The sequence below is a fragment of the Ambystoma mexicanum genome, chromosome 10 (assembly GCF_040938575.1).
Source record: "Ambystoma mexicanum isolate Mex_15411 chromosome 10, UKY_AmexF1_1, whole genome shotgun sequence".
Classification (NCBI taxonomy): Eukaryota; Metazoa; Chordata; class Amphibia; order Caudata; family Ambystomatidae; genus Ambystoma; species Ambystoma mexicanum.
Genome location: NC_090932.1, coordinates 1,647,021,625 through 1,647,038,975, shown reverse-complemented (window position 1 = coordinate 1,647,038,975; position 17,351 = coordinate 1,647,021,625). Strand labels below are relative to the sequence as shown.

General features: G+C 49.6%; 1 protein-coding gene across 6 annotated transcripts in view; it reads left to right on the top strand.

The window, feature by feature from the left end:
• The window catches only part of EP400 (E1A binding protein p400), a 1,542,855-nt gene that overhangs the window by 1,156,556 nt on the left and 368,948 nt on the right, over positions 1-17,351 (top strand). For all 6 annotated transcript variants that reach the window (XM_069620067.1, XM_069620064.1, XM_069620063.1 and 3 more), the window contains 3 exons: positions 15,104-15,148; positions 15,231-15,384; positions 15,592-15,833. In XM_069620067.1, coding sequence (XP_069476168.1) covers positions 15,104-15,148; positions 15,231-15,384; positions 15,592-15,833 — 441 coding nt within the window. The remainder of the gene's footprint in view (positions 1-15,103; positions 15,149-15,230; positions 15,385-15,591; positions 15,834-17,351) is intronic.

Sequence of the window (17,351 nt, the reverse complement as noted above, 5' to 3'; positions counted from 1 at the left end):
GCTTGAGAGCCATCTTGAGATGGAAGCCTTGGACAAGGCCTTCCCATGGTTCACAGGACCAAAGTTCACAAGCAGTTGAGAAGTCTACCGAAAACTCTGTGTGTCCTGTAGAACTTCGGGGCACTAGCAACGTCCAACGAGTGCAAGGCCCTTTCAGCCGGTGACTAAGTCTTTGGGGAAACAAACAGGTAATGCCAAAGGCTCGTTGAGATGGAATGCTGACAGAACCTTCGGAATAAAAGTGGGGTGAGTCCCCCAGGACCACCCTCGATTCGTGGAAAGACAGGTAAGGCTGTTCTCAGGATAGGGCATGGATCTCACCTACCCTCCTGGCAGAGGTGATGGCCACAAGGAAAGCCGTTTTCCAAGAGAGGAACTTGACAGAGGGGCCTGCTGCATAGGGGCTGCCATGAGCCTCGTCAGAACCACGTTCAGTTCCAACGCTGGGCCAGGAGCCTTCACCGGCAGGAAAGATCGAAAGAGTCCTTTGGGGAACTCCTTGACAATTCGATGAGACCAAAGTGAAGACCTTCCTGGAGACCTGCTGTAGCGGGAGATGGTCGACAGATGTAGCTTGATAATAGTGCACCATTCCGACCTAGGCCAAGGATAGCAAGTATGGCAGGATCTGAAGAGATGTGACCCTCAGAGGTGTAATCTTCTGCTGAGGGAGTCAACAATGGTGTTATTGAGTCCTTCTAGGTAAAGGGACGAGGAACATTTCTCGTCGGATGGCCCATCGCCACAAGCCCTGCGCTTCCCGGGTGTGCCCTGGGGATTGAGTCCCCTCTTGTTTCCTGATGTAGAACATTGTGGTGGTGTTGTCCTTGAAGAGTCTAACCACCTGGCCCTTCAGAGACAGAATGAACACTGCCTGTAGCTCCAAAATGGTGATATGGAGATCCTTCTCCTCCGGCAGCCAGAGACCTCGTGCATGCAGACGTGTGGAGTGGGCTACCCAGTCTTCCAGGGAAGCATCCGTGGTGGCCGTTTCCCGGAATGGAGGGTTCTGAAACCCTGTGCCCCGGGCGATATTGGAGTGGCCACCCCACCACCTTATCGCCTGACATAACTCGTCGTTCCAGAGTGATCTTGTCCATGAAGCTTTCGGACACTTGTATCCAGCGAGCATCCAGGAACTCCTTAAGAGGTTTCATCTGTACCCTGCAGAGCCGGATGGGGTAGATGTAGGACATCATGCCGAGCAATGACTTCAAAGTCTGCACCGTGGCCGTCTTCATCAACAGCTGCTGCACCTTCCCTTGAATGTCTGCTACCCTCTCCTCCGAGGGTGACGCCAGGCAGGACACTGTATTGAGTCTGGCTCCCAGGAACAGCGCATTCTGCGATGGCGACAAGCAGGACTTTAGATAATTGATGAAGATCCGTCAGCAGCTTGACTGCAACCTCTGTGTGTCCGACGGCCCACTATCACGAGCAGGCCCGAATGAGCCAGTCGTCGAGTTACGGGTATACGTGTATCCCCTGTAGACGCAGGTGGGCGGTCACTGGTGCCAGGCACTTTGTGAACACCCTGGGGTACGACTTCTATACTGGAAGTGCTGTCCCTGCGCTACGAAGCGTAGATAGTTTGTGTTTCCTGTGAATGGGGATGTGGAAGTAGGCGTCCTCCAGGTCCAGCGACGTTAAGAAATCCCCTCTTTCTAGTTGGCTGAACACGTGCTGCAACGTGACCAGCCTGAATCTTTGAGACTTGAGGTACTTGTTCAGACGTTGTAGGTCTAGAATGGGCCTCCAGGCCCCTGTCTTCTTTCTGACCAAGAAGTATCTGGAATAGACTTCGGAGCCCCAGAGTCGCTGAGGAACCAGCTCTGTCGCCCTATTAGCAGCATGTCTCGTACCACCTCTAAGAGCTGAGGCATGTGCTGCTCCTGGCGGGCCACCGGAGGGATTTGCGGACACTTGCACTGAAACTCCAGGGTATGTCCTTTGAGAGCGTACAGCACCCATCTGTCAGTGGTAACCTTCTCCCACTTGCTGACGAACCTAGTCCGCTGCCTCCCACTGGGGTGCACGGGTGGGTGCCAGTCCTTGTCGGTTCAAGCTTGCTACAGCGCCCTGCCTTGTGGGCGACGGCGACACTGTGCTCCACCACCGTAGGCCTCGGAGCGGGCTCTTTAGGCTTCCTGATTCATGGATCTGGAAGGCTGATGGTACGATGAGGAGTAACCTTTCAAAGACCTGTTTGACTTTCCTCTGGAGGACCGAAAAGAAGAGCGTTGCTGCTGGAGGGTGGCCAGGGAGCAGGCGGTCTCCGTATCCGCTTTGCTTTCCTGTAGGGATTCGTCGACGACATTCCCAAAAGGTTAACTCTGTCAAAGGGCATGTCCAGTACCTTGGCTTGTACCTCCTGGTGAAAGAGTGGTCTTCATCCAGCCTTGGCGACAAAGGCAGACACCAATCCCCATCTGTCGGAACCCTGCGTCGGCAATCTCCAGCTCCACTGTGATGGTGTGGTCCGATGCTACCTCCATCCTCTTGTCATCCCGGAGGAACTCCAAAATCCGACCCCGCTTGTATCACCGCTCCCTGTCGTACCTGGCTAGGATCTCCAGTGCATTGGCCACCTTGATGGTGGACGCTCCAGTGTAAATCACCTTCCTTCCCATGGCGTCCGTCGTCTTAGCATTGCTGTCCGGTGGGACTGAAGATGACAAGGACGGGTTAGCTGACCGTTTCCTCGCGGCCGCAGAAACCACAAAATCCGGCGATGGTTGTGACCTCAGGCACTTGGGTGCAGATTCAGGCACCCAGTACTTCTCCAGCCTATCCTGTTTGGCTGGAAATGTGCAATTGTTCTTCAAGAGGGCCAATCCCTCCTTCCACACGTCATCCAGGAGGGGCACCTCCATGATTGTCTTCCGGAGGTGCCAAGGCCAAATGGAACAGGAAACGTTCCTTCCTGGTTTCCTCGGGCACAGCTCGGACGCTCTGGCGATCATGGAATTAAATGACCCCACCTCGTCTGGTGGGGATGCACTAGACTGCGGGGACCTGCTGCAGCGATGTCATGGCCGACTCAGTCCCTGAACTCTTCTCTGGCTGGGGGAGAGGGGACCCGTTGTGGAGGCTGAAATGGGGGCGTACCTCGTGGCATCCTCTTCTGGATCTCTGACCCCAAGGTGTGGAGAGTTGATGGGATGTCCAGAGACTCCTCCCTCGGCGGAGCTGGCGTGATCGGAACACTAGGCCCTGCGCCCTCCTCCACGTCCTTGTGGACAGGGCGTAAGGACTCCAGGTCACGGCCTGGGACAGATCCGGGGCCTCCTTGCCTCTTCCCCTATTCCACCCCCACCTGCTTTTTCCACCCTGAGGGACTGGAACTGGGTTCTGAGACGATGTCCCAATCTCCGGTGTGCCAACAGACCTTGTCGGTCACTGCAGCCACCTCGTGCCTCAGAGGGAGGGGATACCTTCTGTGCTGTGGGGGCTACCTTCTCAGGGTTAACCTCTTTAGCTTTAGAGAGGACAGCCGCCACTAGCTCAATCGTCGAAGACTTATCCTGGGCCTTCTTGTGCACTTCGGCCTTCATCTCCTCCATCTGCGGCTTCTCTGGCTTCTCCTGCAGTTTAGCTGAGTTGGACGATTTTTTTCTTCGAGTAGGAGCTTGATTACCGGCTGGCAATGGTGGCGGAAGGTGCTGTCTTTCATGCCCTGTCTGCCGTGGGTCCCGCTTCCGCAGCGACCCAGGATGACCCGGACCTGCGGTTATTGGCCTTATCTTGGGGCCCCCACAGATGAGGTGCCCTCACAGAACTTGGAAGACCGCTCCTCGTACCTGCCGAGCCTGAGTGAGGCATGACCCTGCTCGGAGCACGGGGCAGAGGCCTTGGCGTTCAACCACGCCGCCAGTCTACTGAGCCTGTCCTTTGTCGTCTTCTTAGAAAAGCCGTGGCATATCTAGCATTCTCCTTCCTTGTGGTCCAAATGCAGGCAGTGGAGGCATTGCAGGTGTTTGTCCTCGACACACACATTCCGTAGCCCGCGCATGGCTGGAAGAGTGACCTTCCTTCTTTCCTTCTCTGTTAAGGTCTGAGGATGCAAAGTGAAACTTTGACGATCCTTGCCCTTGAGGGGCGTTGAAATTCATCGACAACAGATCCCCGCTGTCAGCAGATGGAGAAAAGAGCACACATGCTCTTTCGGAACAAAAATAGAACCTTTTTCTGTCAAATAAACATGAAGTAGCTTGCAGAGCAAACTCGAGGACTCCCAATACTGAAGCGTGCTGTAAAAATCCAAAGATGGCTGCCACAGGAAGGGCTTGAGGAGAGGGCTGTCATTGGATGGGGGCAGTATGACCCATAGGACAATGATTGGTTTAAAGGAGAAATGCAATTTGTAAGTGAAAGTGAAACTTTTTCTTTTACCAAGGATTCCCAGCCTGACGGGGAATATTCATGAGCATGTGAATCCATGTCAGACCCATGCTGGAGAACAATAGTTACAGGTAAGTAACTTGTTCCTTATACTAGTTTGGCTTTGACACAACTTGTTGCTGAAAGCCCTCTGAAAGCTGGGAACTGTTTGATTCGCTAGAATACGACCTCATCTGACCTTTTACTCATCTTCACATCCCCAGGACCCCTCCACTATTTCTTTTTCAACTCCTAAACTAATGGAAAACTTTGTTTTGGCACAAGGCCCCATTTTATTTATTTATAGAGCGCCAAAGCCTGAAGGCATCAGAGTACTTCATCAACACAGCAAGACTTAAGAAAAGACAGGACAACAAAGAGACGAGCATGTGATCATACCGAGGTTTTTGGAGAATAGGTGGGTTTTCATGATGTTTCTAAAGCGCAACCAGTTTGGCTCTTGCCTCAGCGGCAGAGGAAATGTATTCCAAATTTGTGTCACTGATACCGGAGAAGATCTCCCCCGGCCTCTGCTTTTCTTTACTCTAGGAACGGTAAGCTGACCACTGGCACTAGAACAAAGCAGTCCTGATGGATTGTATGGAGTCATGTTCTTCAAGTATTTAGGTGCATTACCATAAATGCTTTTATGAGCCAGGCTGATGGCCTTGAAGTACAACCTAGCCGCCACAGGAAGCCAGTGTAACTCCTTCCTGGCACCTGTGATGTGGTCTCTTTTGGGAATGTCATAAATGGCTCGTACTGTCATTTTGATTGATCTGTAGCGCTTCTATGCAGCAAGATTTTGCCCCAAGGAGTAATGCTTTACAGTAGTCTAACCGGGGTAGAATAATGGCTCTCGCCAGGGTAGGGTTTTTTTTTTTGGTTACAGAAAAGGTTTAGCAACCAAGGGTTGGACTTCTAAAGTTAGGATGTTAAATCTTGAGGACAGTTGGTGCTAACATAATCACTTGCCTTCCTTTACAGGTATTGTGGGTGTGGGATTGTTTTATTTTGCACCAACTACTGTGACTATATGTTTTTTAGTACCTAGTAGTTTGTGATATTACTTGCCAATAATCCTATTTCATGTGGTTTCTGGGCCTATAATAAACATTATTTTTTAAAGCGCAGTGTAATCCTTTGTCTTTCACTCTGTGGACTCATTGTGGACCCCTAAACCCCATCACCGCTCTGGAGATTCAGCCTTGGCTTCTCCATGCTACCTTGATTGTTTCGGCTAAAATCCCAGAAGTTTCTTCCTGTTCACAATAAGGGTGGCATCCTAAACATCTGTCCACCAGGCCAGAGTTTAGAAATCCATTTTAACACTGACCTCAGAGGACATGAAGGCAGCCAGAAAGCATGATGGCCGAAGGACATGGCGTTAAACCTATGGAGCAGCCATTTTGATTATATGGGACACAAAATGGCATTATGCAGTAAAAACTAAATTGGGCGTGCAGATGAAAAACATGGTTCACCACCCTGACCTAGGTACACCATAAAGGCATTGAAATATAACCCTGCAGCACTACTCTGTAAAATGGTGTCTGCTACAGTAAAATAATGAAGAAAAACATGAGTGAGGGAAATGGTCTCCCTTCACTAGAAGCCATAAGGCCTCACCAGTGCCCCCAAATTAAATGAGCGGAGCAGGTAATTGATGTTAAAAAAGACTCTACGTACCTCCAAAGTCCAGCATTGGTCCGTGACTCACGCAAATATGCTTGTTGCTCCATTGAAGTCTGTCGGGGAGAATTTTCCTTTTAGTGCTAAATTCCTCCCACCTTAGAGAACTCCAGCTCTTTTTCTGAACTTAAGACTTTTTAATTTGACCTCCTTAGTGAGTGGGACCTTTTTCTCACTCTCCAGTGTTTTACCCAGATTTGGATTTGATTTTTTGTCACCATTTTTTTCGAGTCTGACCAACTCCATAGGCATCTGCTTTTGATATGGTGACACACAGCACCTTCAGTGCAGTGTCACTGAGCAATCCTTTAGATTTCTCATAAGGTTTAAATACCTTTTCTTGGGTGAACTACAGTTCCCAAGAATAGTAAAGAAAAATTGACTTTCCTTACCTTTTTTCTCTTTGTAGGTCCAGCACACACCATCTGATGTGAAGTGCGGGGGGGGGGGGGGTGGACGGGTTACTTAGTAGCCCCGGATCCTTCTTTCTCATGTAACATTTTTATGTTACCCTCACTACTTTAAAAGGCTGGTGGCAGTGGTTTAATGTTTCCTACCATTGTGCTTTTATACCGCAGGCTGAACCCTCAGCTGAAGTACAGCACCCATGGGGGGCCATTCTGTCAAAATGGCCTCTGTCTTTTATTTTCACCATTTTCTGTTTGTGAGGTCTTCCTTGACTTTTACTCTGTGCGTTGAGACAGGTTTGAGCCCTTTGTCTTGCCTTTGGTGGGCTTCAGCCCTGAAGTCCGCCCCTGGCTCCAGTGTGTCTGGAAGGACAGGATGTGAGGGAGGGTCGCGAAACTCCCCTGTCGTTTGTCTCTAGGAAACTGAATGAAACTAGCCCTGATTGGCTGGCTGTCATTTTAGGACAGCCACCCAGCTGTGTAATTGACAGCCTAGGCTGTGCATGAATGGCAGAAACATGCTTAAGAGGCGAGGGTTTTGGGACTACAGGCAGTCAACCACTGGGAGAAACACCCGACGAAGAAACCGTGACTGAAGCTTGCTGCAACCTCCTGGGCCTTTGAATCGCCCGGTGAAGCTCTGCTGCTGTGCGGACCTCCTATTCCACCTCGCCAGAGAAGCTCCGGCCGGAACGACTTCTCCCCTTGGGTTAGTGGGACCAACCATAACTCCAGGACGAACTTCACTGGACCACCATCCCCGACTTGCTATGCTTTTCCATTGCTGTGAGAACGCAATGCCAGGGGTCGATTGTCCGTAGTCGAGTGAAATGTCTGCTTTGGGATTATTCCAGCTAGAAGCTCCAGGATACCCCTAAGAACCCTCCAGAAGCAGGACCTCCAGATCCAGAGTCCCCTCGCCAGAGTGCAGGACCGAGGGAGCAAGGAAAGTGCAACCGGTATCCAGTGTTCTCCATCAGTGTGTTTTGTGAAGCGCTGAAACCGCGAAGTGCCACTGAAATGAAAAAACCTGTAGCTGCCGACGTCCTTCCCGAGTACTGTCGCAGTGCCCTCCAGTCGTCCTCCCTCTTGTCCCCACGACTGAGGCTCAGGAACCAGGGTCTGCATCGCCGTTGCAAGAAGAGAGTCCAGCAGGAACACTCTTCTAACCAGAGGTACTGTTAAGGTTTGGGGTACTAACCTTGTTGCCTTTAGCCGTGCTTTTCTCACTGTGATTTGCATTGGCTACCTTTTTCGAGTTTACTGCAACTCCCTTCTCACAGGTTTAACAGCTTGTGGCCCTACAAGTGATTTTTCCAAACTCTATAACTTTATGCAAGACTTTATATCCGAGAAGTGCGTCAGATTCATAGACTGTGCTCAAATAATTTTGGCTGTCCTGTCTCCCTGAAGGCACCCGTCGAAGGGATTGTGTCCTCCGACGTATTCCACATCTATGACAGTTGTCTCACAGCTGTGCACTGCGGAAACTTTTCAGCAGAGGACATCCTGCGTCGATGGTGTCGAGCCGATGTCCTTAGAGAGCCTCCGTCGAGGGTCGACGTCACAGGATGTTATATATAGATATAGAATGCACGGCGCCAGTTGACTCAGTTCCATTTTTTCCTACAGCGAACGTGTTAGCTTCGTGCAACTCGGCGCACCTCGTGGATTCTTCGAAGCTCTCATGTCTATTTCTTCAACCCCTCTGACTCCAAGATCCGGGTTTAAGACTTGCTGGGACTGAAAGTCCAAGATGTTGACCGACCCGCACCGTATTTGCTTATGGTGCCTGGGGGAGTAGCACAACACCGACGACTGCTCCAAATGACAGTCTCTAACAGCCAAGGCCTTGCGTGAAAGGAAGGGGAAGCTCTGTGCAGGTAAGCCATCGAAAAAGTCCTTTAAGACCGGATCGAAGTCTAGGGTTTCCACCGACGACTCGAGGGGCGACTCTCCGCGTCTGGAGGAAGCTCGAGGTTCTCAGTCCCGGAGTGGGTCCCGCCATGCCTCGTCTTCGCAGCATACTCAGAAGCATCTCCACCGGTTGTCTTCCCCATCCTCTTCGGAGGATGGTGCCGGGCGTAAGGTCGCCTGTCCCATGAAGTCCTCGACGCTGGAGGAGTGGGTGGCGTTTAAAGAGCAAATGATGGCGATTTTCCAGTCGCAAGGCATGGTTCCTGTCGCGCCATCTCGCGAAGCCAGCGCAGAACGCTCGCGATCTGCGGCTTGCGTCGCGACTCACACCGGGAGCCCTCGAGGACCTGTGCGGATAAGAGCAGTCGCAAGAGACGTGCGTCCAGGTCTCAGTCCTCATCCCCAGCGAGACCGTTGCAGCCTGTGGAGGTACTGCCGTTGACTAGTTCGACGCCGGGCCAGTCAGACTCGGACGATGCTGTTCCATCCTATCAACCTACGCCTGTAGCGGCGTCGACACCAAAGCCCTCTGCGTCGACACCCTCGGTGCGGATTCCGGCATCGAAGCCCTCAGCGGTCTCGACGTCGATGTTCTTGACGCCTTCAGTGTCAAAGCCCTCGGCGTTGAGGCTCTCGGCGCCATCAGCGCTTTTTGGGCGTAAGGTGTTCGAGGAGTTTCCTGCAGCTGTCTGGGGGTCTGGTGTTGGGCTCCAGGCCCTCTTCTGTCAATTTGGCTGGGCTTTTTCAAGCCTTTGCCTGACATTTCTGAAGAGGAGGAAAGATCAGACATTGAAGATCCTGTTTTTCAGGATGATGCTCCAGGATTGTTGGGTGACAGTCCGTTGGAGGAGTTGTGGCAGTCCATACATGACGCTAGTGGCCTGGATACTTCTCCGGAAATTGAGTTTGGAAGGCCTGAGCCGGGGGCTCATGTAGACTCTTCCTGTAGGTGGCTCATGTCTAGGGTTTGTGAACACCTAGGATGGTCCAGTCCTCCTGAGGATTTTATTTAGGATGACCTTACTGACATCTTGGACCAAGGTCCCCCTCTGACCCGGTATTGCCTTTCCATCTTCCATTGCAAAAATGTGTCTTCGGCTTGGCAGTCCCTGGAATCGCTTCCGGCAGTCGATAAGAATTTGGTGAAAAAGTACCGACCATCTGTTAGCTACCCCAGCTATTTGTCTACTCGGCCCACTCCTGAGAGTTTGGTGGTTCAGGCAGCTACGGCCACATCGAGGCAGCAGGCGTACCCTACCATCCCTCTAGATAGGGACGACAAGCGTTTCGATGGATGGGCGCGGAAGGTCTTTTCATCAGGGAGTATGGTACTGAAAGCTGTCAACACCAAATGTGCCCTGGCAAGATTTACACACACTCTGTGGACCTGTTTCCTACGCGGCTGAGTATATTCCCGAGGGGGAGGAAAGGGATGACTTCCTAGCTATCGTGCTTGATGGCAAGGATGCTATGTGTGAATCCCTTCAGTCGGGGTTGGACGTGGCAGACTGTCAGCCGGTCCATGGCTGCAAGCACTGTACTATGCAGGTTTGCGTGGTTGCAGAAGTCGGGGTTTGCTTCTGATGTGCAAGCCCGTCTCCTGAAGATGCCCTTTGATGGCGTTCATTTATTTGGCAGCAAGGCTAATGAGAGCCTTGAGAGGTTGCAGACCTCCAAAGCTGCGACAAAGTCTTTGAGCGCTGCAGTACGTCAACCTCCGCCTTTTCATCCTAGGGGACAGCAATGGAGGAGAGCTTCCTTTCGTTTCTACTCCTCTTTTGGTAGATCGAGAGGGGCTGCCAGTCAAAGGGGCCACCATAACAGTACCCGTGGTGGAAAACAAGGTACTCAGGGTGCCAAAGCTGCTCGGGCAGTTGCATCTTGGCCCTCAGTCGCTGCCGCAGCCGCGTCAGCTCAATCATGAGGCCATGTCCCATGGTTCGCTGGTTGGGGGCAGACTTGCGCAGCATCTTGGAGAATGGCGTGCCATTACTTCGGATGTGTGGGTTCTGGATATCATAGCCCACGGCTACTTTCTTCCCTTCCTTCAGTGGTCTTCCGATAATCCACCGGGGAAGCTCTTTGAAGTGTCCAGATCTGCTCCTTGCACAGGAAATCCTATCACTGCTGGAGAAAGGCACCATAGAACTGGTGCCTGTAGCAGAGAGGAACAAGGGATGGTATTCCCCTTATTTTTTGATCCCAAAAAAAGACGGGGTGGGGGGGGATTGAGACCCATCATGGACTTGCGTTGGTTGAACAAGCTTCTTGGAAGGACAAGTTCAAGATGGTCACTCTTTCTCAAGTCCTCCAGGCCCTTCAACTTCAGGATTGGTTGGTCTCTCTGGACCTCAAGGAGGCTTACTTTCATGTGCCGATTCATCCCAAGCACAGGAAGTACCTGAGGTTCGCAGCAGGCGACTTGCACTTTCAGTTTCGGGCCCTGCCGTTCAGATTGACCTCCGCCCCTAGGGTCTTCACCAAGCTGATGGTAGTGGTGGCAGCATACCTCTGAAGAGGGGGTATTCATGTCTACCCCTACCTGGATGATTGGTTGATCAGGGCGCTTTCTCCCGAGCAAGCCCTGGATCATCTGTCCGTCACCTGCCATTCCCTTCACAAGCTGGGCTTCTCCCTGAATTTAAGGAAGTCGCATTTGACACCTTCGCAGTGGCTCCACTACATCGGAGCAGTGCTCGACACGTCCATGGGGCAGTGTTCGCCTCCCCAGGTGAGGGCTCATCACATTTTGGAAAGGAAGGTGGACAAGTTTCAACGTGCCCAGAGTCTCCCGCCGTTCAAATTCTTAAGGTTGCTGGGTCTCATGGCATCCTGCATTTTTCTGTCACCAGAGGCCAGACTGCAGCTGAGATCTCTGCAGTGGGCTCTCAAGATGCAGTGGTCGCAGTTCTCCGGCAAGATGTTGGATCCCGTTCAGATTCCGATCTTGGTCACCCAGGATCTTCTATGGTGAGCCTTCAAAGGGAATCTGATGAAGGGGGGCACTGTTTGGCAACCATGGCCGGAGGTGACGATCATAACTGATGCCAAAGAGATGACAGCCAGCGGCCGTTGATCTCCAGACTTCATATCAATCTGTTAGAGCTGAGAGCCATCAGGCTGGCCCTGAAGGCTTTTCTGCCTTCTGTGCGGGGGAAGACTGTCCTGATTATGACAGACAACACAGTGGCCATGCTTTACCTCAACAAAAAATGGGTGGGCAGAGTCACTCTCGTTGTGCAGGGAGGCGATGCAGCTCTGCTTCTGGGCCATCCAACAGGAAATCTCGATCTCGGGAATTCATCTGGCCGGGGACGACAACGTGGGGATGGACGCGCTGAGCAGGCAGAGCACAGTCTCTCATGAGTGGGAGTTGGCTCAGGAAGTTCTTTTGGAGATCTTTGCCCTTTGGGGGACCCCGCAAGTGGATCTCTTCGCCACCTGTGGCAACCGGGAGTGCGAGAGATTCTGCTTGCGGGAATTTCCACCAAGAGGAGCCATGGGGGACCCGTTCATAGGTTCGTAGTGTAGTTGTCCTTCCCACTGCTGTTCGCGTTTCCTCCAGTCCCTGTCATTCCTCAGGTGTTGCGGAGGTTCGGTTCCCGAATGATCCTCATTTCTCCCGATTTAGCCAGGAGAGCGTGGTACCCGGACCTTCTAGACATGTCCATCTGCCCTCCACGTCGTCTTCCCTAACGAGACGATCTGCTCTCACGAGAGTGGGGTCAGGTTCTCCATCCAGAGGTCAAGTCTCTCAACCTTCACGCTTGCTATGTGAAAGGTTGAGATACAAGGATTGGGACCTCCCGAATGACGTGATGGAGGTGTTGCTTTCAGCCTGGCGGCCTGAAACAAAATCCATGTACCGTTGCCGTTGGCAGAAGTTCTGCGACTGGGGCAGGAATCAGAATGTGGATCCTTTTCAATGTTCCATTCCGATGGTGCTGACTTTTGCTTTCTTTAGACCACAAGGGCCTTCAAGTGGGTACCATTAAAGGTTACCTGGCGGCACTGTCTATATTTAAGTGCTCGTCTGAAGAGTGTCTGCATTTCATTTGAGCCAGAATGTGGTTCTTCCGGCTTTTTATCCTCCTCCGCATCCTGGTAAGGAAGAAGAAAGGCTACATAGGTTGGATCTGAGGAGAGCTTTGAGCTTTTATCTTTCTCGGATGTCCCGGGTCAGAGTGGACGATCAGCTCTTTATAGGTTATGCTGGACTCCGCTTGGGTCAGGCCGTATCCAAACAGACCTTGCCCAGATGGATTTATTTGACTATCTCTGAATGCTACCGTTTGGCGGGGAAGGACCCTCCGGTAGGCTTACAGGCTCACTCTACTAGGGGTGTGGCTGCCTCCACTGCTCTACAAAGGGATGTTCCTATTCGCAATATTTGTGAAGCAGCCACATGGGCCTCTGTCAATATTTTGTTGAGCACTATTACCTGGACTCATCCATGGGCAGGATTTGGCCTTTGGTAAGGCAGTCCTCTATTCAACCATTTGATTGGGCAATCTAAATTTCACCTTCTAAATTCTTTCCTTCCTCCATATGTGTGGTACTGCTTTGGGAGTCTGTCATAGATGAGGAATACATCTGAGGACACAATCCCTTCGAAGAACAAGTTACTGACCAAACTGGTAATGTTCTTTCGATTGGGATGTTCCTCCGACGTATTCCACATCGCCTTCTCTGCCTGCCCCTCTGGAGAATTTTCTCTGATTGCAGCTTCCATTCCGCAAGGCTGTAAGCTGTTATACTGGCAGGAGACTGGTGTCACACGTTTGGAGGGAAAAAAACTAAACTACGGCAACGGGCACTGTTTGTCCTATATATAACATCCAATGACGTTGACGGAGGCTCTCGAGGGACATCAGCTTGACGCCATTGACGCAGGACGCCCTCTGCTGAAAAGTTTCCGAAGTGCACAGCTGTGGGACACAACTGTCATAGATGGTTTGGTAAGTAACTTGTTCTTCTTAATCCATTGACTTTGATACTGCTTGTCCCTCCATAAGTTCTATCTTTTTACTGTTACTGCTGGGCAAAGGCTTTGTCTAGACTTCATTGGAGGATTTAGTTGTCCTCACATATTCTGAGAATCTGCCTAACCTTTTTTTATTTCCTTTAACCTTTCCTTTCTACCACTCTGAATCTGCAAAGTATGCTAGTGGAATAGATAAATGCAAATATGATCCTGTTGATTGAAGTCACCTCTGGGTGTAGGAAAAGTATAAGAAGCATATCCAAAGATTATTCACTGGCTTGTTTAATTATGAGAAATAATTTCAAAGTATATTTGTATTGTTACAAATGTGCCTTTTTTTAAAGAATTCTTATTTAAAACTGATGTTCAATTAATAAATATTTATAACTTTGCTACTTATATTTACGGATTTCAATTGGGCTGCTCTACAGTTCACGTTTACCCCTCTTGAGATAGGCCTGGCTACTCAGTCACACTACCAACTTGTGTAGTACAGATCTATACCAGAAGGTGGGTTACCTAATACCAGCAGATCAGTGTTGTGTAGTCTAACAGTGTGACTGCACCAGTTCATACCTAACAAATTCTATGGCGTGAAAATGCTAAAAAGGAAATGTTTCCTTAACACACCCACCTCACTTGGGATTTGTAGGTGAGCAGAGGTCTTCTAATTGCCATTTATGTGAATCTTGCTTCGATAGGTTCGTGATTTTTCAGTTACAGTATTTCCAACAGAGGCTTTTACAAAAAAGCTAACTGCGCGTCCCAATCCTGGAGCCCTTACATGTGCTCCTCATTATCAATGAAAGACCTGTTTTCGAGGCAGCCTGCCTCACTTGGAGCATCCACCTAAACTCATGCAATCTATCTACCAAACCAATCGCTCTATACAGTAGCCTCCACATGCTTCTCAGCAGCCGCATCCTCAAAATATTTACGTTTCAAGTAGCATCAGACACCTTGGACATCCTTTTCTGGAATGCTGTACCAGGCAACCTGCACCCACGCCAGCATATTGCTGACTTGAGGTGACAATCAAAGGCAGCCTCTGGAGTTCAGTAATCTATGGTCGCATTGTAAGATTATCAGTCATGTTACTGGAGATCCCCAAATCAGAATATGCAAAAGCGCTATACATAGAACATGTTAAGATGCAATTCTAATTACCCTAATTACCCCACACAATCTAATATTCCTTTTCCAAGCTTGTAAGGATGAAAGGCTGAGTTGGCCTTGCCCGGATTCAGACCTTCAACCTGCAGCTCACACACAGATTTGGGTAGCTAGCGCTCAACCCTCTGAGCAATCTTACTGGCAATGATGCTGAAGTCTGCTGTTTAAATCTCTTACAAAGGATGTAAATCACAAGGTTTAAGTGTAGAAGGCTTGTGGTCTAATTCTATAAATATTCTCAGTTCTGTTTCAGCTAAACTGATGTGGACTGAGCTTCAAAATAGTTTAAATGTGCAAGGCTTGGCTTAAGACTGTAAAAAAAGCTATAGTGGATGCACCACAAGGGTCTCTACCAGATCCTTCACTTTGGATGTCATGCCTAAATGCAATATACAAATTAAGCCCAGGCATTTTGTGTATTGAATGTGTTGGTGTTCTGTTGAAAACAGTTGGTGTGTATGCTGATTTTATCCAGTGATTGGATGTGAACAATGATTGCAGCATACAGATGCTCAATACAGATCTGAACTATTCTGGGATTTATTTGCAGGAATATGTATATGAAGACCAAGATGGACATGATGAAATAATGCCTGTAAGTACATCATCCTGTTCTGACCAGAATTTAGACTGTATTTTACACATACATTGATCTGTTATTGTTCTTCCCACCACAGCTGTGGACTCCACCCACCCCTCCCCAAGACGAAAATGACATCTACATTGACTCAGTTATGTGCCTGATGTACGATCTCACTCCGATCCCTGAATCTAAACTGCCTCCAGTGTACGTGAGGAAGGAACGCAAGCGACAGAGAATGGATCCCACAGGTTAGTGTTTGTGCAAAAGCTACTAATTGAAGTGCTAATGTCCTTTCTCCCCTGGTGCCCTCTTCGGTTATAATAGATGTAATAAGAACAATGTTATGAATACTTATGGGTCCTTTCCATCGGATAGATATTACTATTGACATAGTTCACTTGGGCTGCTTCGGATATTGTTGAAGATTCCCTACTGACTGTGCCTGCCCTTATCAGCTGTAGGCAGGAAGAAAAAGCTGCGCCATGGAGAGACAGTCATTCCTCCTCGGTCGCTCTTTGACCGAGCTACGCCAGGCATGCTCAAAATAAGACGAGAGGGTAAGGAACAGAAGAAAAACATCCTCCTGAAACAGCAGACACAATTCGCCAAACCCTTGCCAGCTCTGGTGAAGCCTACGGCCGAACCGGGACAGGACAATCCTGAGTGGCTTATAAGTGAAGACTGGGCACTACTGCAGGTGAGAAACACTTTGTTCAACATTAATGTTTGACAAGCGCTTGAGCTCTACAACACTGTTTTAATGCTTGAAACAGCCTTCAGTCTAGTTAATACTTTGTTACTTTTGAATAATCAACATTGTTAATAGTTTGCCATGCAATGTGTTGGACAAGATCTTCTTGTTTCTGCTTTCCTGCCGTAAAGGTCTATGGAGCCTCCGCCCCCACAGTTTTACTGTTCTTTGAACCTTGACTTTTGTAGGCAAGTCCAGCCTTTTTACTTAATTTGCCTTTGCTAAGCTCATCTCGTTTGGGGGCACTGATCGGCTCCTATGGCTACCATTGCAGGGGAACTATGTTCTCCATTTTGAAATTCTTAGTTTATTTTACACTGTACTCCATCCCTTCCAGTGTGTTGCAGCAGGGATACTTTGTGTCCCTAAGACTTTGTTTTTCATAACTTTGTGGTTACTTGCATGATGTGTCCAAGACATGCTAGTAGCAGTGGATACTTTTCTACCATGTTTCTTTTCATTATCTCATGTACTTTGCATATCCTTTGGCCATCTTGTATTTTGGTTGCCTTCTGGCTGTATTTTCCATATTTGGTATGCCTTTTCCCTGGCAGAGCAGCAGTGTGTTTCTGTGGCTAGTCCACAGCCTGGTCAGAGTGAGTCTGGTTCTGGGCGGATATGATGGCCAGAGGCTATCCATGCCAGTTTGAATGGTGCATATCCTTACTATTGGGAGAATCTCTGGCTCAAATTTAGGATAAAATCAGGACTCCTGCAGCTATTCCTATGAACATCTTTGGAGCCAAGAACAGGTGCATTCCACTAGAGACCCATGAATGGTTATTGAAGCCAACCGGTATTGCCTTCAGCAACCATCCCGTCGAAGCTCTGCTTCTTTGTCTGATCTCCTGAAGGCCCCCATCAGTGTTTCAACATGGTGACCAATTGAAGCAACCATTCTGGTCCCCAGAGGATCATGCCCTTGGAAGCCTTTGGAGGTGTCCCAGGACCACTCTGTGGACTGATCAGCTCCTGACTGGGCTACTTCTCTGCGCGGTGAAGGCGCTCACTCCCCACATTACCAATAAAGACTCAGAATAAAGGACCCATCCCAGTAGGGAATGAACCAAGAGATTGGATTGCGAGTTGTCAAGGTTTTTATACAAGATTCAGCATCCAGAGAACTCTGCTGCCTAGGGAGCGCTCTGAAAACAATACAGATACAATATGTTTTAAAGGGTTACAGTGTCAACAGTGACAAATTCTATACAGTCTACAAATTTCAGTTTCATTGGTTAGGAAGGAGGTGTGCTTATAGTTCTTTATGGGCCGGCACCACATGTTTATTAACCATATACGTGTGTTGGCATCATTCCACTTTAGGTCATTCATGAGGTGAAGGGAGTGGGGCCTTGCCCCTGCGGGCTGGGATTGATAGCTGTCTGGTCGGGTACATCAGAGCAGGAAGGGAATGGAGAGACCCTTGTTAGTTCAGGACAAAGTATACTGTGACAGGGGTCTGGG